At 40.1% G+C, this 24,079-nt stretch overlaps 1 protein-coding gene across 13 annotated transcripts; it reads right to left on the bottom strand.

Moving 5' to 3' along the window:
* Positions 1–469: 469 nt before the first annotated feature.
* pou2f1b (POU class 2 homeobox 1b) lies at positions 470–22,751 on the bottom strand. Of its 13 annotated transcripts, none has more exons than XM_007555429.2 (15): positions 22,652–22,751; positions 13,357–13,422; positions 12,735–12,820; positions 11,919–12,014; positions 10,017–10,208; positions 9,805–9,922; positions 9,628–9,719; positions 9,376–9,549; positions 8,419–8,560; positions 8,076–8,221; positions 7,219–7,404; positions 6,959–7,073; positions 4,731–5,046; positions 4,557–4,642; positions 470–3,881 (listed from the first exon to the last, which is right to left on the bottom strand). In XM_007555429.2, exons 1-15 carry the CDS (start codon positions 22,695–22,697, stop codon positions 3,610–3,612), a joined length of 2,133 nt encoding a protein of 710 aa, XP_007555491.1. In that variant the 5' UTR covers positions 22,698–22,751; the 3' UTR covers positions 470–3,609. The 13 variants fall into 13 exon arrangements, with proteins under 13 accessions (XP_007555491.1, XP_016528606.1, XP_016528601.1 ...); XM_016673120.1 differs by having other exon boundaries at positions 7,219–7,407; positions 9,805–9,919; XM_016673115.1 differs by having other exon boundaries at positions 7,219–7,407; positions 8,076–8,230; positions 22,652–22,750.
* Between the last annotated feature and the right edge of the window lie 1,328 nt (positions 22,752–24,079).

The following is a 24,079-nucleotide window of genomic DNA, read 5'->3' as shown; positions in this document are numbered from 1 at the left end:
CACCGAAATGCACCAGATTAGCCCTCACTCACTCACACACATGCGCACACACACACACCCCAACACAACGCTACAATGCTCATGTCTTCTACGTAACAGTAAGGCATAAATGATAATGTTAATCCTCTCTCGTCAAACTACAAAAGCCAGTGATCTTATCCTCTCACACTATACAAAAAAAAAAAGGCAAAAAAAAAAAAAAAGTGATCTTATCCTCTCACACTATACAAAAAAAAAAAGGCAAAAAGTTAAAGAAAAATGATTGTTAAAGACAACACAGCAAATCAAATTCACAACAACGCAAAAAATAAACTATTAGCAATAATAATAATAATAATAATTATAAAGCAATAAGGTCAGATGCTTCAGCGTCTCGAGTTCCTCCGGTGAAAAACAGAGGCATCCTCACTAACTTCCTCTCATATTTTTGGTCAGGTAAAAAAAAAAAAAAAAAGAAAAAAAAAGTGAATAAAGCATTAGAAGATTGCGGGGAGATTTATTCTTTTGAGTTAGCATGATAAACACTACATTCAATCTTGATAACATACTAGTTCAAATATAAAATATGAATATCTTACACATGTTTATATATATATTTATATAGAATTAAGAAAAGGTTGCTTCTCTAATTGTTAAGTCTTTCCTCAGATAAATATTTCAGTAACATCCTATGGTGCCAGCTGGTTCGTCATGGTGCAGGTGAAACATAATGACTAAAAAGGAGGGCAGGAACTGAGCGCCCCCTGCAGGTTGGAGGGGGCCAGACATCCACAAAGCTTTGATGAGAAAAGGCTTTTACTTTGGCAATAAAGATCCTAAAAAAAAAAAAAGAAAAACACTTAAACCCAGAAACACCCTTTAAATAGTAGTACTAGAAAATAGCAGTAGTAGTAGTAGGTTGTCCTTTAACGTTGTGGTTCCTATGAACGGTAAAACCTCTGAATGGTAAAGCCAGACAGCACTTATACATTCTACACCCAGAAATGTCTAACGGTGAACCTATGTTGAAGTTTCTGCTGAGGTATATTTAGTCACAATTATTCAAAAGAAAACAAGCAGGCGGATCGTGTGGACAAATTTCACGACTTACAGCCACAGGAAAAAAAAACAAAACAAAATGATAAAATCACTGCAGGAACTAAAGTCATCATTTGGATATCGATCAATGCTACTTTTCTGTGGGGTGTGACTGAATGTGCTGCTTTGTAAAACAGTTTGGTGGGTTTACGACCAGTCCACAGACACAATGGGTCAAACCGGCGACGCCGAGGCAAACGTGAAGGATGTTCTCCGACGATTGGGTTTATGCATTTACACAGGTGAGCCCGCCCCAGTGGGAGGGTCGAAACTACCAAACCCCGACTTCCACAGGGCGCAGTCGTAAAGCTATAAAGGAAGCATGCAGGCCTCTCGACAGCTCGGCTCCCCGTCGGGAGCTTCAGCAGCAAGTTGTTAAAGCTAAGTTTCTGTGATCTGGTTCCAGCAGCACCAAATCGGGGAGAATCTGGCATTTGGAGAAGAGGGGGGAAAAAAAACTGCTTGGACGGGCGGGGAAAGCCGTAGAAACCATGTGAACAGCAACTTGCGTGCTCCGGCAGGCACAGCAACTACTGAGTAAAACCGCTTTGGTTCGAGCTATTGTTTTATGGCTGAGTATTAGCACAAAACAAACAAAAACAAACAAACAAAAAAAAAAAAGACTCAATTAGGCATGGGCCGGTTACCTGTTACAAACAGTTCCTATGGTTAAAGTCTGTTTAATGTAATAACAGAGATTTTTTTTGTGCAATTTGAAGTAATGATGTTGCGCACTGCTGGCCGCCAAAAGAAGGAAACTACACTTTTCTCTGACTTACAAAACAAAAGATATATATATCAGCTGTTTGGAAAACAATCCTTGGCTCAAAACATCCTTCAATCTTATCAAGGAACTACTCTGAAATGACAGTCAGCCAAGCTACAAGCCGGTTTTAAAAAAACAGAAATTAGATCATCTGAAAAGTGTAAAACTTGGTATTTTTACTCAAGTCCACCATACCGGCCCATGCCTGCTTTCCACTACGGTTCAGAAAAAACGTCGAAAATGCTACTAGAACAGATTAGAAAAAAAAGCATGCCTTCAAACGGCTCTGAAAAAACGAGTTTAAAAATCGAGGGCAAGGCCCAGGTGGTAAAAATGAACAAATATGTCTCATAAAAGTAAAAAAAGAAACCAATTTCTCACAACCATCCCATCCCTCTCATGTTGGCAAGTAGTGCTGCCAATTAAAAAAACAAACAAACAAACAAAAAAAAAAACAATGTTATCTTTGGAAAATGGTCATCAAAATATTGCATTTCTATATTCTGTTGACAATGAAGAGAGATTCTGCACTCATAAATATATCGACTAGACTAAGCTACACTGACTACACACAGCAACTATTTTAACAAATATTTTTGGTATATCTTAAAATACGTATTCATTCCTCCCAAAATCAGGCAGACTGCAGCTCATCAATCCAGTTGTTTTTTTTTTGTTTTTGGTACAGATACCTGTGCTCAATTTTATTTATTACAGTTCTACTATTAAAAAAAAAAAAAAAAAAAAAAAAAAAAACACAAACCCACAATAAAATCCCGTGGAGCCAGTACCGCCAGTACATGGCCCTCCTCGAGAAAAAAAACAAAAAAAAAAGACACACTGCCAGAAACTGATCTGGAAGAGCTGCAGAAAGCACATTGCAACCCAAACCACCTCGTCCAGATACGTGGCTGCAGCTCGCTCTCTATAAAAGCTCTCCACACAAATATTTCGAGCCACTTTCTGTCAGTGTCAACAATCCACAACTAGACCCTCGTTTTACAAAAGCTAAGAGGCCTTTCGACCGCCACAGCGACTTGTAAAACTCAGTGTTTCCAGAGAAGAGACGCAGAGAGACCCACCCAGTCACCTCCGACCCTTAAAGCAATGATAACCTTTAAATCGGCCACTTATTACTTGTATTTAAAGCCTTATAACCACGATTAAAAAGTGATAGGTGAATATTAACTTAGAATTATAAAGATTTAAAACAGAAAAAAAAAATACATAGAAAGGAAAAGCAAAGAAGAGTACAACTTTGATATGATTTAAGTTGAGGCCTGTCAAAAATGTTAAGAAGACAAAGAAAGTGATACACAAACCCTTGTTAGACACGACAAAACATTGTGAAATTAGTGAAAAAGACTCAAGTTTGAAATGTTAGAAGGGACAAAGATTTTGGTTTTTTGGTTAGACGTGTCAGATGTGATTCTGACCTCGTAATAGGAGGAAATATGTACATAATAGTGTGATGGTGCAGAGTTTGTTTGTTTTTTTTTCAGGCCAACAAGAGTGTTTGTGAGAAAAAATATTGAGAACTATTGAAAACAAAGAAATAAAGAAAGAAAGAAAGAGAAAAAAACAAAACCTAAGCCCAATTATATTGGATGTCGTTTTCTTTTTGGTGGCAGCGAATACATTAAATAATGTTCTAGTTCTCATGTGAAAAGTGTGGAGGGGGGGCGGGTAGTGAAGCCTGTGTCCCCCGCCCGTTGTGACGGGGAAGTAGTGCTCGCGGCAGGAAACGAGGCGTCGGGACCGAGGCTTCACTGAGCCTTGGAGGCAGTGGTAATGGTCGAGGCTTGCACAGGCACGGCAGCGGTGGTGGCCTGGTGGTGGGCGTCGGCGGTGACCTGCAGCCCGCCCGCCCCCGCCGACACCAGGCTGACCGGGTTGCTGGTGAGCAGCGACAGGTTCTGGGGGTTGAGGAAGAGCGGCGTGGTGACCAGGTTGGGCGTGTTGGCGGCCGAGGTGTTGGCGAACAGCAGGTTGCTGCCGTCCAGAGACGTGATGGGGATGGGGCCGCCCGACGCCAGTGCTGAGGAGGAGGCGCGGGGATCGGTTTTAGTGTGCAAAACACAAGGTTTTCAATAATATGTACAGGTCTTCAATTAACGCAACCATTTCTTATGGACTGTAACTTATCCAAACGTTACTATCCATTTTCTACTGATGCATTTAGTTCTTTATATGCAGGGAGAAACAAAAGATTGAATAGAAACAATTTTATTTGTTTTGCTTTGAAATCAGTCCACTCGAACAATAAAACAGTTAGCAATGGCGTTGACTTTAAGGCTGTTTTTGGCATCTAGACCAAATTAGATCAGCGCCATTTCAAAATCTATAACGCCAACACTTCTCAAATCTGGACTGGATTATCCTACACTAAATTGAAATTCTCTAAAGCCCACAGAGGGATTTATTAATGGTTGCTACAGGGAATCAAAACAATGAGTTTAACCAGAAGTTCTTGTGTTACTAACACAGATGACAGTTGTTTAGAAATTACTTTTTCTTATTTGAAACTCTCATTTTTCATCTTTTAGAAAGTATCATTCTAACCCCAGTGAAGTTTTATTTAATCCCTTGTTTCAAGATGCAATTTCTTACACAAAGGAAACACACAAAAAAAGAGAAAACCACACTCATTTTGCTAAAAGGGAAATTATCCAAAATGTTTACTACTGGGTCATGACGCTGGCCTAGCACACACCTTGAATTGCAGCCAGAGTGCTGTTATTCATCAGAGGACTCAGTGCACTGCCAAGCCCCCCAGGAGTCAGGCTGAGAAGGGCCCCCCTGAAAACAAGACAAGCATTATTAAGGCACATACAGAGAGAAAAAAAAAACAACCTCTGAGCAAATTGTAGAAAAGTCAGAGACTAACCCTGGAGTGAACTGGGATGATGCCATCAGTCCCGGGGTCAGCCCCGCAGCTGCAGCCATGGCTGCAAAGCTGGCGCTGGTGGGCAGCTGGGCTGTGGGGAGGCCCGGAGCGGCCACCATCACCTGACCCGTCCCTAAGGACGTCGCTATGGACGTCGGAACCTGCGTGACCAGCGCCTGAACGCTGGCTTTGCTGTCTGTGGATGTGGACTGAACAGTGGTCGTGGATGGGCTTATCGATGGAGCGCTGGTCGACGTGGTGAGTACAGGTGCGGTGGAGATGACCGATGCGGTGTTTGTGCCTCCAACTGTTGTGCCTTAGCAGATGGGGAAAGAGGAGGAATGCAATTTCTTTTCTCTCCGTGAAAATAATCAGGTTAAACGCTCAATTTAATGCATTTCAACATTAATTCACACAAAAAAAAAAAAAAGTGGAAAGAACAGGAAGAAGACAAAATCTTGTATAAAGCTGCCCCGTTCTCGTGGCCGTATACATTAAATTAACAACATAAGTTGGAAACGATATATAATTTACTCCAAAGTGTGTAAAAGTTAATCGTTTTTGACTTAAAGTCTCTTGAATTGATTTACAGCATTGAGCATTTTTTCAACTCCTCATCTAAACTGTGCCACAGTTTTACTCCATGCACAGAAAGTTTTACTTTTGCAAATAATGAATGTAGGGTTTCCTCCAGTGTATTATAAGCCTGGCGGCCCGCCATGCTTTACTAGCCTCGCCGCCAGGCTAAGCGTTGCTTGTAACGTTTCAAGGAAAATAAATAAAAATCACTTTTTTCTTTTTTTAGTGCCAGGCTGCAAGCGTCTCTGTTGCTCTGAGCATTTCACTAGCAGAGCAGATTCATCCTTAAGGATAGGTTTATAATAGATAGGTTTATAGTTTATGCATTTAAACCCGACAGCGCGGACCAATCACACAGCTGGCGCCTCTGCGCTTTGCCTCACGTGCTTCTGCTGCTTTACCTCAGCGGGACCACGCACGCCTCCTTTCACTCAAACTGGACACAGGCTGACCTGTATGGATATTTACATCAACTTACTGTGCGGAATTATGATCCTTTGGAGAAACTCTGGGTAAGAGTTTAAAACCCGCCGCGTTAGCTCTGGTGGCGCAGCTCAATGTGGGGCCCCACTAGCTGCTAAAATCATCAGCACCTCTAACAGCTTCTGTGTTAGTTAGTGAAATAAGTTATAATCGGAGTTTACTAATTTGTATTTGTAAATTCAAAGATTAAACTCACAGAATCAGATTGTTGCTATGGTAACAAAACAATATGAATACTGTTCTTTGAAGTTTTACAAAGTAAACTTGCCAGTTCCTTAAAATCTTGCATTTAAATGTTAAACAATTTAAAAATCTTTTAATTTATGTATGCTGAAATTGAATCATTGATAATCTCAATGAGCAAGTGTTACATTTATGTATCTGTGGTCTGTTTTCAAATATTAGCGTTTATGGGGCCCCTAAAGCTCTTGGGGGGCCTGATGGAGCTGCCGACTTAATTTGGATTAAACAGAAATGCAAATTTGTTGTTTTTAGACTAGTTGCAGGTTTAAATAGCATTTCACTGGAGATGTTTTCCTGTAACATATAATTACACAGTAATACTTTAATATTTTCTGTCAACTTAACATCTTTTAATACAAAAACACGGTGGACCGCCGGTGGACCACCTCGACGCCCCCACCACCGGGCTTAGCAAGTTTTCTGGGGGAAACCCTGGAATGTGATGTCGAAATGGTTTAACTGCAACTCTGCAGCTTGTCCTCTTTTAAAATGCGTATAAATATGCAAAGTGGTCCCCACCTAAACCTCCAACACTTGCCTGCAGCTGTTTCCTTTCAACTGAAAACTACTTAAAGTTGCACAACAGCCCACTGCAATGTTAAAGACACTCTATAAAACATTACTGAAGCTAAAACAACAAACATGTAAGATTGTTGACATTCAGTAAGGTTATCGACGATATCTGCAACTTATTTCAAGCTTGAATAAAGTTGAACATAAGCAGGAATGCAGCAGCTGCAGGCGTACAACACAGAGGAAGCTATTTGCCTATTCATAAGTTCGTGCATGCCGAGACGCACAGGTGTAGATTTACAGCTAGGGCATTTTAACACAAAAGTTGCTCTTAAAAAATAAATGAAACAGACACCCGGCTTAGATTGACTGATTCAAGGTTTCAGTCACAGTTAAAAACAAACACAAACCTGTGAAAGCCAAACTGGAGACACTGGTGCTGGTGAGAGGCATCACTGGGTTTACAGTCAGGGTGGTGGATGTGTTAATAGTTGGACTGCTAACAAGGCTTGCTGTGCTTGCCACCTGGAGAGGAGGATACGGAGGAGCACTCAGCAACCTTCTCTGGGTTTACATCTTGTTTAAGTTTAGCTTAAAGCATCAAGTGTGACGGATCAGTCAAAAGATCCGACACTGCTGAAGAACGGTTTTAATGTGTGAGTGTGGCTACCAAAGGGCTGCTGGGGGTAAAGATGGTCTTGATGGAGGTGCTGCCTCCTCCGTTATTGACGCTGCTGGGCGGGTTAATCCGCTTCTCTTTCTGTCGGCGATTGCAGAACCAGACCCGGATCACCTCCTTCTCCATGTTGAGCTGGTCAGCGATAATGCTGATCTCGTCAGAGGTAGGTTTTTGGTTCTGCTTGAAGAGGGCAAAGAAGCCAGGGATTCCCTGTCAGTACTGAGGAAGCTGCAGTGCTGCGTCATCCAAAACAACCTCACTGCTGCTGAGTTTCAAAGGTAAGTTTTCAAACTTTTTCAGCACCACACTTTGGAGATAAAAACTATACAAATGAACTAAAAAGATTAGTTTCAATTCACCACTGAATGACATAATTAATTACTGTTATTAATATCTTATTATAGTGTTCTGCATAGCAGGGACAAAGTAAACAAATATAACACAATTTTAATTCTCTCTACACCCGACTGGTCTGAGAACAAAACATTGATTTAACAAAAAAATAAATAAATAAAATAAAATCAGCAATTTCAATAAGTTTAGTGAATAAAATATAAGACCACCTTCATTTCAATTACTCAAATCAATAACTCACTGAGCCATTAAGAATAATAAATTGTCATTACGTTGTACAAATCTGTTTGTGGCTCAAATGAAATTCTTACACTATATAAATAACCGCCTGACTTTCTGTAAGGAGTCTTTTCTCCTAAAAATCTACTGCAACTTTATTGCAAAACAATGCAGACAGATGGATGTCATGCACTTTCCAAACCTTGAAAAGTCTATCCTTAAAAATTCAAGCATTTCAATCAGGACTTTTGATTTCATGAACATGAAGCTCTCACCTCCAGAAAGCTCTTTTCTAAGGCCACTCGAATGTTGGTCTCGATACTGGTCCTTTTCTTCCGTCTGCGGTTGATGCCCTCTATGCCCATGCCTGAGGAGCCCAGGGCACTGGGGCTGGACAAGGACTGGTCAGATGTCAGGTTCTCTGCACAAACAGCACCGACAAACAGAAAGGAGGGAGGTAAAGGCAAAGTACATCATGCAAAACCCACCATCCTTCAACTGGGGTCATTGAGGTCAAGTTCTTCAAAATGCTCATGATGATTTGTTTGATTCAGGTGTGTTGGAACATTGATCCATCTGTCTTCAAACTCAAGAAACAAGGTGGGCTTAGGGACAAACCTGCATCATTAAGCCACTTCTCCAGCAAAGGCTTGAGTTTGCACATGTTCTTAAAGCTCAGGTTCAAGGCCTCAAAGCGAGAAATGGTGGTTTGGCTGAAGTCGTTTCCATACAGTTTCCCCATCGCCAGGCCGACGTCCCCCTGCGATTTGAAGGGAGACAACGACACAGAAATATGAGAGTCATAAATTATTAACGGTCTTCTAGTCTCCTAGTTCTGATTAAAGCCTCTAAAAACTTTTTTTTTTTTTTTTTTTTTTAGATTCGCAAAAATATTCTGATCAGAGCCTAAAATGGCCTACATGTGACTTTCACATATTTTTCCTCATTTAATAAGCATGGATCTATGAGTATGCAGGCCGATTCCTCCCTACATCCCTGCTGCTGCAGCTCCTGAACCTCAGCTTGGTTCAGACACAGAAAGCTAATAATGCTACAAGACAGGAAGTTGTAATTTAGGTGTAACTCAACAGCACGACTTCAAACTGGAGTCGAACACTAACTAAATGTGCAGGGCTTCCTTTATGTCTCTGTACTGGTTGGAATATATTTCTCTAAAAGTGCCAAAGGTATATGATACCTTAAATATGAAGAAAAACACAACTGACATTAAAAACAGGGTTCCTTTGTAATTTACAGGTCGGAGTCCAAACTTTTTCAAACTTTAAATTCTCCTCCCAGTTTTACATTCTGGAAATGAGTGCAAAACATTTATCTAGTTTCATTTTATGTACCAATTCCATTTAGCTTCATTTGAAAGTCTGCAACCAAAAGATTGATCAAATCTGAAGGAAATTATCCTGCACCTTTAGTACGTCTACATACAGATTTGGGAAATCAAAAAGCAAATTTCCTACCTTCACAAACTATGTAAAATCAACTGGAGATGCTTACTGCCAGCACACATTTGTGAATCCAACTCGAAATCTTTTTCAGATTAATCTCTTGACCGTTTACCTGCGTGAAGCCTAGTTTGATTCGCCGCTGCTTGAAAGTTTTGGCAAACTGCTCCAGCTCTTCAAGATCGCTGGGCTCCTCCATAGTGGGGGTGTCCAACCGCTTGGGGGGCGTCTGACTGTGGGGCAGACTCTTAATGTTGGTGGTTGCCGTCGTACGAGTTGGAGATGTAGGCTGCAGAGGAAAGGAGTAAAGATAAACAAAACATGTATAAGAAGATAACAACCTAAACAAACTTTGATTATATCTTACCTGAGTTGCAAGGGTAATGCTTGGTTGAGTCGGATGGAGGTTAGCTTGGCTTTGAGGTAGTTGAGTTAGAAGACTCTGGGCTGGCAATATACCTGAAGAGTTACATGCAACAGGAACGTTTTAACAAAATGCTGCTAATGTTTCTCTCCTCTAAATCGTACGAGTAAATCCACTTGCCTTGCTGGGCCGGCGGCGTCTGCGAGATGATAAACTGAGTGGGCTGCAACGGCGTTGCAATCGGGTGGCCAGACTGAACCAGGACAAACTGAGGCAGGGTTAGATTCTGCGGCAGCTGCTGCATAAAAAACATAAAAAATAAAAACACACACACACAAACAATTAGCCAACTGAAACTTTTTACTGTAAGCGTAGGGAGGGTGGCGACTTACAGGGGCAATCTGGATGGGCTGTGACAGGGGCAGCTGGGTGATCGGCGCGGCTGCGGTGGCCGAGATGTTGGCTCCAGTGGTGCTGCTCTGCTGGCTGGCGGAGTGCTGCTGCTGCTGCTGCACGGCTGCAGCCAGCAGATGAGCTTGGGCCTGCTGGAGCAGCAGCTGCTGCTGCGCCGGGCTCAGGGTTAACTGAGGGGAAACACACACGGGAGGCATGAGACCGGCGCGGCTGGAAACACCGAGGAAGTAGGTGATGCGCTTTAGGTTTAAGGATAGATCGCACGGAACGTGAAGTGTGCTTTGGCTTCGATACCAATGAAAAGTTTAGTGTCAGATGTGAGATAAGTTTATGATTTAATGCCTGGGAGTTTTGATAGTAATTTGGGTATATTTACTGGAAATATTTCAGTAAATATACTGAAAGTAAATTCCTATCAATAACAACAAGTTGTTATTGTTCGTTTTTTGAATAAATGTCAACACCGACTTCAGTTGGTGTTGATGCAACAAAACCACAAGTGTAGCTGTGCTTTGTTCCTGCAGCGTTTCGATCACAGTGCCTTGCAAAAGTATTTACACCTTTTTGATACTTCTCAGGTGCGCTGGTGGCAGCATCATGCTGTGTGGATACTCGTCTTCAGCGGGGTCAGGGAGCTGATGAGATTTTACGCGTGAAAAATTAAATAGTGGCAGTAAGAAAGTTGAGAGAGAGCCATCAGAAGTCCAATTTAACTATTATTCCTAGATCTAAAACACCATATGTTATAGAAAACTGAGGCAACCCATAATTCTAAACACACCATCTCCACAGTCACACATAGTGGTGGCAGCATCATGCTGTGGAGATGCTTGGTGTAAAGATGGGTAGATTTAAAGGAAGAAAAAAGGCTTTAGCGGGAGCAGACAATGACCCTTCAGTCAGAAAGCTGGTTTGGATCAAAGCATATTCATTTGGTCCAATCAAAGTCCAGACCGAAATAAGTTAGAAAATTTGTGGCAAGATTTAAAAATTCCTGCTTACAGATGTTTTCCAATCAATCTAACCAAGCTTGAGCTACCTTACAAAGAAATTTCAGTTTCCAGTTGAGCAAATTTGGTGGAGAAACCACAAGACTTGCAGCTGTAAGTGCAGAAAAAAGTACTTCTCCAAAGTACTGAACTAGAGGGCCTGAACATAAATATATGCAACACTTTTTAGATTATATGTAAAAAATAAATAAATGAACTCAAATAGACCCAAAATCATGTTTCTTCCACTTCAGTTATTTACTACTTTCTGTCAGTGGATCACATACAATCTTAATAAAATAAACTCTGGTCGTAACATGGAAAAATCAAGGAAGTGTGAATACCTTTGCAAGTCATGGAATCGTGTTAACTGCAAGTATTTTTCTAAATGTCCTTGAAGAATGTAACTTTTCACAAAGATATCAAAGATAAACGAAAGCTTAGGCTGTTTTGTAAGCACAAACATGAGTCATCACAGGAAAACAGAGAAAAGGACTCATGCAGCTGCGCCAGGCAAAAGTGCGAATGAGCATGTTGACGTCGATGTTCAAACACAGATCCACATGCACAGTAAACATTCACTCCCGCATCGCACAGCAGCAGCCGTCGGATCCTCTCAGAAAAAAAAAAAAAAAAAAAAAAAAACACATGGAAATGAAATGCCTCGAATGCTCGCTTTACACTTTCTTTTATGGAGACGTTTGAACATAAACCAACAACCACAGAGATGAGCAGGCAGACAGGTGGAGAAGGCTCAAACTTATCAACCCATCATTTAGACAGCTATGTTTCTCCAGCAGGACTGATCGTATTGAGAGGTGATCACGGGGGGGGGGATGCACGCAACGACGAGGTTGTGACCGAGCACAGCGGGGGCGGGGGGCCACTTACTCCAGCAATCTGTCCCCCTGCCAACATTAGCTGGGTCTGAGGCAACACGCTCTGCTGGACGGAGGCAGGAAGAGCACCCGAGTCTTCCGACTTCGACTGGCAGAAGTGAAGCGGAGAGCCAAACTTAATTTTATGTCCTTTTAAGTCATAATCATAAAATATAGGAGCAAGACACTGATGTTTTTTTAATTAAAGCAAATCAGATCAAGAAACGAAGCATCGTGCTAAACAAGGAGAACCAAGACGATAAAAATCTAATTTCTCTGCTACCTGAGTGGCTCGGTCAGACTGCACCTTTTGTCTTTAAGCAGTGAGAGGAATTTCAATTAAAAAAAAAAAAAAAAAGAAAAAAAGACAGACAGCGATAAAAGTGGGCATTTAAAATGTGTCGCAGCCTTCAGAGACAGGAAGAAGTGAAGTGAAGGGAGGGGAAGAGCAGAGATGCTAATTAAAATAACTGTTATGCAGTGCATGTAAATTCTGCATAGATTTGCATATTCTCTGCCATCTGTTTCCGAGCAACCGCAGAGCAGCTTAATTAGCATACAGGGTTGATTAATCTGCCTTGTTGCCAGGCGACACTGAGAGAGCCTGGCTCATTTAAATGAACTCCTTGCTTGCAAATGTTGTCGTGCTGATGAGCATACCTCTCCTAGAATTGCATCTCTCTCTCTTTTTTTTTTTTTTATGCAACTACTTTTATGAATATTTAAAGCTGTAGTCTCCTGTAACAAGGCTGCTCCTTGGATTAAAACAAGAACTTTTGAAAGGTAAAAGTGAATGCTGCAGCTCATGCAGGCATGTGCGATGTGGTACCTGTTGGAAGAGGGCTTGTGCATGTGCGTTAGAGATTGTGGTTGGCACCGTCTGCCGCTGAAAGTCCAGTCCATTGGTTTGGACTCCTAGGCACAGAAACACAGACATGTTTGTAACAGCGGTTCAACCGAGAAAAGACACTGCAGTTAAAAAACAAAAAGAGGAACACTGAAAATATCTGCAGGTGGGAAGAAATGTTTCTTAAAATGCATATGAAAACAGCTGCGCGTTACTGATTAAATAAAGAGTTCACATTTGCAGCTTGCACAGGAATTCAAAGCATATATCAGGAAGAATGCAAATGTTTATCTTCAGTGTTCAACGTAAGGTTACATAGTTGCAGCGAAACGTCACTAAAGCATTGGAACAAAACCAAACAAAACAAAACGAAAAATAAAAATAATGGAAATTTTGGAAAGCTGATCAAATGAGTTTACAAAGATTAACAGGATGGTTTTGTGTTGCCAACATTTTTCAAATAAATTTCGGATCCGATTCTGAAACCTGTTGAATGAGGAGATAAAACTCGAGAAATTCAATATCTCCACCGTGCAAAAAAAAAAACACAAAAAAAACAAATGAAAGAAAGAAAAAAAAAAGAAAAAGGCTGATCGATACTGACCGGTGTTCCCGTCACCTCTTTCCATTTCACATTTAGAAGTTTCTGACTGATTATTCACTTTAGCATCTGAAAGAACCAGACAGACACATAATGAGATAATCTCATATCAACTGGCCCCAAGATATTACTCCTGCTCCTCAAGTCCTCATTCATTCTCACTGATAAAAGCTACAGAACACTCATTTTAAAAAAGCAAGATGTCACAACCGTGTCGGATAAAACCTGTAACATTTGCATGTCAATATTCCAGATTAGCCTCCGACCAAACAATAAAACCCAGCCGAACTCGCTCGCAGTCTTCTTTAAAAAGAAAAACTCACCCGCTTTTGCTCCACCTGTGCTTTCCTGCATGCTTGCTGGACCTGTCGAATACAACCCGCCCGAATGGGCAACCCCACCGACAGGATGTCCAGAACGCACTCCTTCCTCCCACGCCCCCCCGCCTCTGCCTCCCTTCTCTCTTGTTTTCACTCTCCACTGGTCAGCAGCAAACACACAGAGACACAGGGACACAGTGGCGGTCTCTACCACACGGTCTGCTGAGCAACTCTGGGAAACGCACACTGGGAAAGCCAACAGGGTCTAGGCAAACAGCTCTCCTTGCTCCCCTCTTTTCTTTTCTTACAGCTCTGCCCCCTTTTTCTCTAGCACTCCCTCTCTCTGCTGCCAAGATTGCCTCTACTTCTGAAAAACTTCTCTCTCTCTCCCTCTCTTGCTGGAATGAAACAAACGACAAGTGCAGCTGGCGGACTCCTTCAACACCGAACCCCCCTCCTCCTTTTCCTCCCTCCATCCAACTCTATAATGAAGCATAATCAGTATTCAGCTGATTAAAGCCGTATGCAAATCTACTCCTGCCTCGTTAGTGATGCAAGGCTTTGAAGTCCTGCGAGCAACGCATTTCACACCGGGCTCTGAAAGCTCTCTGCATAATTTAAAACCCCTATAAATATTTATCAGCTCATTAGCATATTAATTGGATGGCTTTTGGAGGACGATAAAAAACAGGGGAATAAGGACGATGGAGAGAGAGAGGGAAGAAAGTGCTCAAACTAGCACTCTGCGCAGCAGAAGGAGGGGAGGAAGCAGCACAAGACCAATTATTGTGTGAGCACTGGCCTAAAAAGTAATTAGCTAAGAGCAGGTAAAGGGGCTGAAGACATCCCAGAATGCAACGTGAGGTCTGACAGCAGAGGGTTTGCGGTGTTAGCTGGGTGAACTGCTTCGATGGAGCGTCTGCGACTGGAGACTGGGCCGAACTGCTAAAGAGGGAGGGAGGGGGAGGTTTGGGTTTTGTGTGGGGGGGAGAGGGAAAAGGCGGAGGGGGTGGAGGGTGTTGGACTCGCTCAATCGGAAATAAATAACTCCACATTAATCCACCAGCAGCTTGTCATTACTGTGAGAACCCCCACGGCGAAAACATTCCAAAGCGAATGACTTCAGAAAGTGGGTGGCGGGCCGCTGGCGTCCATGTTTATGAAGTGTTTGGGGATTAACATATTTAGATTAGCTTTACATTCCATTAGTGTTTCGTTTTGGGGCCCCCCCCTTTTAAAATTCACTCGGAGCATGTGCTCAGAGTTAATGCGGCAGGGAAGCGGCCCGGTCATGGAGCCGCACAGGTGTCCAACCAATCAGAGAGGAATGTGAGGCTGGATTTGGGTCTTCTGGGGAAGGGGCTTACCGACCAAATCCACAGCAACTGCTCCTGGCTAAAGGCCTAATCAACCTCTGTACTTACCAACCACTGCCTGACCGAATCACAGCTGACCAACGCTGATAACCGCACCACGGTAAATACTAATAAACATGTTTTCTTCCTCGTTTCTCTCTACATGTATGCTAACAAAAAATATGTTCATCTCAACCATGTAGATAAAATTAGAGATGCACGGAGAAATAAGCTGGCCCTCATCACTTATTGCCCAGCTAGCAAATAAATACCCGACCTTTTTAACAATAACTGAACGCACCATACAGAAATACTAACCACTCATACTCAAGAAACACTCTTCGGTTTAGAAGTTGTTACTGAGGGAACATGACTCAAAGTTGGCCACTTTAAATAGCAATGCAGTAATCTGATATTGATATCTGTATTGGTTCCATTATTGAAAAAAAAGTCTAGATCATGTATCAATGACAATCCTTGAGGACAGATCTATTCAGCCCAATTCTATGTTTTGTGCTCTGAGCGACGTCACGGCTTAATATTTATTTTATATTATATTTGAAATTCCTAATTGCAAAAATGTTCTTTCAAATGGTTCAGAAAGTGCAATTAAACTTTTTATATGTTTGACTAGTCAACCTATTGTTATTTATTATTTTACATTTGCTGCTATTCTCCTAATTACAAGTACTGAACAAATTAAAGTTGTGTTGTTTTTACATTTTTCACCAAGCTTTTGCAGCTGCTTTTATATTTAACTGTGTTGTATTGGTGCATAATTATCAAATAAATTCTTAATTCAGAACATTTATGTTTGTGTGTTTTTTTTTTAAAAATCACTGCTTTTCTGTATCAGATCGGTATCTGCCGATACTAAACCTCAGATATCTGTATCGGTATCGGGAGTGAAAAAGTGCATCGGTGCATCCCTGATTTTAAAGTCACTGAGACGTTTCAAAATGAAGCCAGACGAAAGGTGTAAAGAAGACGCTCAAAACCAAACTGTTTTGTAATGAAGCAAGTCTGCTGTTTGTCCTGACTGCTACCTTTAAACAGGGTGAGGCCTGAACACAGCAGTACCTTAAGCTTGAACCTTTTTAAGTGTTCAAATATTTGCTCGCAATCTTTCTGGAAAGGTTATGGTGACCCTACAGGGAACACGCAAGTGTTAGCATGGCTATTACTAAACATGGTAATCACACCAGTCATGCTGAATGATACTACAGGTTGCTAAAAGCTGCTTAAAGCATCACCTATGCAATACTTTAGTCCGTTTAGAAATTTTGTGATGGAATATTTCATATATTATAGAAACATCACAGTTTTAAATAATTATGAAGCACCAACTGCACTCTCTCACTTACAGATGAGGTGACATTGCTTCTGGACCTAATATGAATCAGTCAGAGATGCTTCACAGGGCTCCTTAATAGTGAATGAATGAAATATTTTAAATTTAACAATCCACCAAAAGTATAGGAGAGGTTTCCCTAATCACACATAAACCCAGACAATACTTTTATTCATTTTTAAAATGACCCTAACAATTATTTTTCTACATAATCCCAAGGATTTTATTGTATTTGTATTGTCTGTGATGTAGAGACAGACACCCTCAGAGGTTTTTAAAAAAATCTTCCTCTACTACAAAAGCTTTGTTCAGTTACATTTCTACTCTAACCAGGAGGAAAATAAAAACTTATGATTTTCATTTATAGTTGTGAAAGAGAAATCAAAATCAGCTAAAATCTGTCAAACAAACTCATGTCTTTCATTTCAGAATCATCCATGTTTTTTCCACTATGAATTTGGCAAATACGTCTTCAAATTCCCCCAGGTCCTGGTGTCAATTAGAGCTGCACAATATATGGAATCATAATTATTATTGCAATATCAATACCTGCAATATCACAAAGAACAATTTTGATTGTGACATGACTACAAATTATGAATCCCAATAGTATATTTGGCTTATTTGATTAACTACTTCTGCTCTTGATGTTCACACCTTGTGTATATTTTTAGTGGCAGAGATGATAAATTTCACAAAAAGTAGCAGGGAAAACAATCATTGAATAGTCATAAATAACATCACAGCAGTGTTTGGCAATACCATCTTAATTGCATGTTTTCCTGATATTGCACAGCCCTAATTTGAATGTGAAAAAGAACTCGTTTCACCTTTTATCGACAACTTGGACTTTACTGGCACATTCTAGATGAATGCCAATTGTCATAACACCTCTGATATTCAATATACACTTCACACTATTTATCAGTCTTATTTCCTTCAAGACATAAATACTTAAACGATTTAAATAAAACATGACCACTGAAGCATGTTTAAATGTAGTGACATGTTCACACTTGTCAACAGTTTATTCAAAGACGAGCATTTCCATGTTTCATGCCATCTGCAATAAAAAGATTTTGAAGATATTGCCTGAACAAGGTAAGCCTGGGGAGGCTGAGAAACGACTCTTCTTGTCCTCCAGCAACCAAATGAGAAAGCAGAGAAGAAGTGAATGCAAACTTGGTTATAGGCAGCGCTACACATACACGGCCCCTTGGTTGAATGGTTTGCAAAACCTCAAAGTGGAACAATGCATTATACAAATATCCTGCGCAGAGAATTTTAAACCGTTATCTCATTAGCGTTGTAATACGGGAAGGCTGGCTGAATTCTGCAGGGACATTAATGTGAGCTGAGAGATTCGACACGAGACTGAGCAAAAAGTTAATTAGCGCATCCTCATTCTGTACTAGCACCTTTGTTTTTCAGGGTTAGCCGAGACTACACGGACAACCTGTACATTTAGGTCAATCTGAGCACCGTGCTCATTTGTTTTTATTGGTCTGGATGTACGCGCAAGACAAATTAACTGTGAGTTTGGGGCCATTAACCTAAAAACACAACAACTTCCCAGCTAAGTGCAGCATTTTTATGAATATTCCAAGCAGATTCAGACTGGAGTGTAATAAACCATGCCACAAAGACCAGAAGCTGCAGCCGGACCGAGTCCACAAATGAGCAAAACTATATACAGCATGCCATGTAATTTGATGAACAGTAATGGGTCTAACACCTCTGTAAGCTACCGTGGTTTCTCTCCTGGGTGGTCATTAGGCAACTTTCGGTAGACTAGGAGGAAAATCCAATCCGAGCAAATTAAAGTACGTTTCTCAGGGAGGACAAGCCCTCCATTAAGCACATGCAGCAGAGGTTAGCCGCATGACTCGCTGTTACAGTTTAAATTCACATGAACGTCACTGATGAGGGACATGACATTTATATTAACTCGTGGATATTCAGGTGGTTACTCATCGTTCTGAACCTTCTGCTCTGTAGCAAGCCAAAGGAAGCTCAGCAAAGCAACAATGTTCTTACTAGCCGGTATCTTTTCCTACGCAAGACCTCCGTTTTCACTTCTCACTGTTTGTAGCTAAAACAAGCTACAATAAAATACCAGCAATAGTTTACTCCAGATCTTAATTATATCTGAGGCATGTCATCCGTTAGGAACAACTTGACAGTTATTGCCTGCAGCATGCAACAACTTGCCTTTCCCTACTTTTCCCGAAAGCCTTCTTAAAGATTATCTCTTGTTGCTACATTGTAAACATGTTGTCACTTTTACTTTTTATCTCCATCTAGGATTTTAATACTATTAAATGCTTAAAAGATGACCTGAGCTTGCTTATTTTTTGTATTAGTGTTACAAAAAAAAAAAATTCCTGCTAATTGGAATATATTTAACAAGTTTTTCATGTCATTGTAAAGTCAGAGTGGATTTTCTTTTCTTTTTTTTTCTTCTTTTTTTTTTAATTCCCCAGAAACATGAGAAGTCCTAGGGCACCACAAGACTCTTATTATTATCTAAAATGATGCTTCCACAACAGGAAAAAGGCAGCCTGTCTAACTGGAGCCTGCATGGAGGCCCTCTCAGTGCTCTGAAATGGCATGTCCTGAATTTATTACAGCGGGTGTTGCATTATTCATAACAACCGTGTTTACAACAATGAATATTCATGATGAAAGTACAAGGCCAGAATGAGGGTGGAACTGTGAAACTGGTTAAATGAGAAAAAGTAGCTCCAGTTTGAGGGAAACATTCAATTCTCAGTTGTTATTTAAGAACCTCAATCTAATACAAGTCCTTTTTTTCCTACATAAATTAACACATTTTTTTCACAGTTGCAAATACACTACTGGAAAAAATTAAAGTACTAGCATTTATGAGAGTCTTGTTACATGCGAGACATAACCAAATTAACTTTTCTTTGGCAATCCCCAACGCAGTAAATTTAGTTTAGGATCTTGGAACATAAAATTTGACACTTAATAACATGAGATTTCTTTTGTACTTTGAAAGTGAATCAGTTTGGAGAAAAATACAATTTAAAGAAATAGCAGACACATCGTTAAACATGAAGATTTCACACTTTTCCACACAAAAATCTCCAGCGCTACCACTGCGTAGCCATTTTTAGGGAAAAACACACATGCAATATAAATTCATGGCACATAGTTTATAGTTGCTAGGCTTTAAATATGGATTCCACAATTGGGATGGATGGATGAGACAAAATGATAAGGCATGAAATGTAGTATTATGCAAATATTATTCTGTTCTGCATTTTATTTTCCCCGTACATATTCGGACTTGGAAAAATACTTCCCAGCACTTTTAAGTAGATCTTTAAAAAAAAAAAATCTGTACGAAAATAACCGAGCAGAAAAATAAATCTCCATTTTGCTCAAATGATCTTCATTATTATTACAAACTCCATCTGAGTGCAGTTATCAGAGCCAAAGATAGTTTTCATGAAGGTTTCACTCATTTCTTCTGCTGCTATTTCATGTTATCTGTTCATCTCAAGCATTTGCATTCGGGTACTTGAGTGCTATTTTTGCACAGTCAAATACTATAACATTATTGTGAGCATATTTAGTTTGAGCCGAAAGACGGAAAAAAAAAAAAAAAAACTACTATGCGTTTTAGAATCAGAGAGTCTGTGGCTGCTGTTTATAATAACGGCAGCACTGTCCCCTCAGAAGCAACATTTTCTTAAATATTTGCCAATATTTGTCCCCTCAGAAGCAACATTTTCTTAAATATTTGCCAAGGTATACTGAGGTTTTAAAAAGTTACAGCTTAAAAAAACATTAAAATCTTCTGTTATGTCGCTTCTGTGGTTTAAAGCTTTTTAAACACAGGGGTCCCAATCACCAGCCAATGTCCTGCAACTTTTCCCTTTGACACACCTGAATCCAGCAGGTTACGACCATTACTCCGTAGAAATTCACTGTATTCTGAGGAGCTAATTATGCAATTTGATTCAGGTGTGTTGGACAAAGGACACATCTAAAAGTTATAGGACACCGGCCAGTTAGAAGTGAAATGAGAGGCCAAAGAGAACGCCTGAGTGACTGAAGATTATTTGACCGCATGAGACAAATTTGGCTGTTTGAAAATACTTCCAGTCACAAAAACAGAAAATCAAAATGTAGAGACCAAAAGATTCGTCGTCACCCATCGCTGTTAAATGTCTACATTTAACAAGCTGTGTTACATAAGAACAATAAATATCACACATTTTTAATCTCTATATTAATGCCGTTATACCAAAGAAGTGTTATAAAAATACAATGCCAGAAAAGTTATTCATTGTTAGAGTTTATCTTTGAATATTTAGTCCAAAAACATGATAAAGATGAGTAATTTTTTTTAAATAATCTAAACATTTTTCATCAACCTCTATGTCGTAAATCAACCAATTTGGTATGTTAGAAATCAGATAAAATTAAGTATGCACTATCAAAAAATTAGAAATGGTTTGTGCAAGTTGCAGAATTTGTTAATAATTTGTATTTCAAAGCAAACTTGAAAATGTAACATTGCGCAAAAACAAAGGTGACGACCATTCAGTCAAATAAAACTTTTATTTCAGAACAACTGACCCTACCAAGGCAGAGCCCAGTATCATTTTGTAAATATATCATGGCAATATCCCAAAATATTTCTTAAATTTTTTTCTTAAATTTTGAGTGTGTGCGATTCTGGATCAGATATTTTCAAAGGTTTCAATTGTAAACACAGACACAATTGCTCAAAAATGATGGAACAACAAATCAAAATCAATTCTGTTCAGTTAAAAACATCTTAATATACAGCAAGGAATTTTTGGCTGAAAAAGAAAAGCATAAGCAAAGCAAATGAAGTTGTATATATAAAACCAATGTCACAAGAGTACAGCCCGACTTCATTAATTAACTCTAACTCCCATGTCCAAAAAGGAGTGGGTAGGAATGTACCCTTCTCAAAGGGTTTGTGAGTTTAAAATAAACTAAATGAGAAGTGTAACAGCATGGAGTTAAATAGTGCTGTCATGCTGTGTCTTGCCCGGTCATGAAGCCAGCATGGAGAATAACAAAAAAAACAAAAACCTCCTGCCTGTTATTACTGTGGCCTTCCGGAAGTGGGCCTCACCACCCCTCCCTGTGCCTGGGGGATAACACAGGTACAACCTCTGAATTCAGTGCAGCTTCACAAAGTCCAAAGACAACCTTCCGCCACAAAAGGAAGAAAATCACATTAAGTTTTCAGAACCAATCCTTCAGAAGCAACGAGGGCTGAACAGAATAAATTGTATTCGGTTACAGATTCACCACACAAACAGGTCTCAACTCAAGCAGAAAAGTGCACAGACCAACTTCTTTCAGAACACCGCTTATATTACCTCTTAAAAACACAACAGCTGCATCTTACGAAGCTAAAGTTAGCTCCAGCACGACTGGACTGATACTAGCCACTTAGATGATGACTATGCTAGGAGAAAAGATGATGATAATAGCTTTAAAGTGTTGTGTTGACATGTATTTGGTGTGTGTAAAATATGCTGAACTCCGCACTCTGGCTGAGGGAGGCCTGCATGAATAACACAACAGGCTGCTGCTGTGGCTCCGCTGCGCCGAGCACAAAAGACAGAGGCAAAATGCTGTAGAGAGGAGAAGAGGGGGAAAAATCACGTCGAACAGAGGCACACCGAGATGGCACTGTGCTCCTAATGAAAGCCATGTGTGCTGTGTTTAGATTAATATCTCCGAGACGCCCTGGTTGTAAAAGAAACGAGCGCAAAGCCACTGCCCGACCGGTGGAGAAAAAAAAAATGAATATGCAAAGCTCCCTCAAAAGCCTCACTGTGGGCATCAACACAAAGCCAAGCGTTAGCCGGTGAGCTAACGCTAACAGACTACAAGCCAACTGCCACTAGAAAACAGATATATTCGCTACACATGAACCCGAGTCACGACGGCGATTACTAATAAAATATGCTAAGTTGTATTTGTCGACCGAGGTATGAATATGTAGCGGCGTACGGGCCGTCTAATCACACAAAGGGGGGAGGCATGTTTCCATGTATTTCTGCCGTCGCACTGCAACAGCTCGTTTCCTCCTCTGTCAAATTACAGTTTAAGCTAGCAGTGTGTAAACTAAAACAAAGCCTAATGTGGTCCACGTCGGCCGGTCGTTCTGTGTTTCATCTGCATTCTGCAACCATAAATTGCGAGTAACGCAGTTTGAATATGAGTATGAATATGTAAAATGCTGTAATCATTACCTGGTGCTGAACTCTCATCTTGACTCGCTGCTCCTCCGTCCGCCATTTTGAATATTTAACCCGAAATCCCAACCCTGAGCCTGCCTGCCTGCCTCACACACACACACACCTACACACACCAGCAACAACACACACACACCTACACACACCAGCAACAACACACACACACACACACACACACACACACACACACACACACAGTGAAACACTACTAAACAAATACCTTGTTGTACTTTATGGTAAGTAGCACGTTAAGGACGGTGGTTGTGTTCCGCATAGAAATATACGTTCAGTAAGAAATACAAAGTCTAGACCTCATGTTCACATAAAGAAACAGAAGAAGCAAGGCAGAGTAGACTCTTCGATTTATTGTGAGCTGTGGCATATTTACATACATAAATAATACAGTTTCTCTCTTGCTGCGAATTTGGATGTAGAAAGCCTCGGAGGGGAACACTGAGTAGACCTGAAAGTTTAAAATCGTCTCTGGAGTGATTATTCAAAACAGACTGACTTCCTGAGCTGACAGTTTTTAATCACACAAACACACACCTACTTCCCTCAAAAGCCTCACTGTGGGCATCAACACATTTGTGTTGATGAAATATTATGGAAATTCCATAATATTTACAGAATATTATGGAAAGGTGGATTTATTGTAGTAATCAAATTCGAAATGTGAAACTCGTATAAATTCATTGCGCACAATAAGATATCTTAAACGTTAATTTTGATTATGACAGAAAATGAAAACCTCAAATTCAAATTCTCAGAAAGATCGCATGATATTTAGGACTGAACTCTCAAACGCTTCACAATCATGGTGCTTGTCAAAAAGTGCATTTATGATGCAGTACATGGGCACACTTTTCATTACACTAACATGTCTGCATTAATAATAATCCCATTCTAAAATACTTTTGTGAAATTCACATTTTCTGAAAAACTATATTTGATTTTAATTATCTAGCAGCCACTAAAAACACAATTAACAGAGATAAGGACTCTGTAATGAGTCAATATAACACGAGTTCCCCTTTTTGGAGTAAAATAAATTAACTTTTTGATGATATGCACATTGAGACAGACTTGTTTCTTTGTCACAGATCATTTATTTGTCCATAACTTGTATTCAGAGTTTGTAGCAGAGAAAGCAAAAATAATCATTGCTTATCTGAATCAGCTACCATTGATATTCCAGCAGGGGTCATTAAACACAAAGTTTAATATCCAGAAATAAAATTTAAGATTAATTGGTAATATTTTTATTTTTATTTTCTTTGTTGTAACATATTAAATGCAATCAGTTTATCATTGTTAAAATTAGATTAAAACACACAAACCAGATGAAGCATGTACAAAAAGTCTAATAATAATTTGCATCAAAGGGAAGGAAGGGACACTCCAAGCAAACCTCCAAGTTCCTCT

Source organism: Poecilia formosa, unplaced genomic scaffold, assembly GCF_000485575.1.
Source record: "Poecilia formosa unplaced genomic scaffold, Poecilia_formosa-5.1.2 Scaffold70, whole genome shotgun sequence".
In the NCBI taxonomy this organism is placed as follows: Eukaryota; Metazoa; Chordata; class Actinopteri; order Cyprinodontiformes; family Poeciliidae; genus Poecilia; species Poecilia formosa.
The sequence above is the reverse complement of the archived record's forward strand: the minus strand, read 5'-3'. Positions and strand labels throughout refer to the sequence as shown.

Coding starts and splice junctions, on each gene's coding strand:
- pou2f1b (XM_016673115.1), bottom strand. CDS start 22,697: ATGGCGGACGGAGGAGCAGCGAGTCAAGATGAGAGTTCAGCACCAG. Junction 7,074..7,218: donor TTACCCCCAGCAGCCCTTTG/GTAGCCACACTC, acceptor CCTCCTCTCCAG/GTGGCAAGCACAGCAAGCCT. Junction 3,882..4,556: donor CACTCTGGCTGCAATTCAAG/GTGTGTGCTAGG, acceptor CCTCCTCCTCAG/CACTGGCGTCGGGCGGCCCC.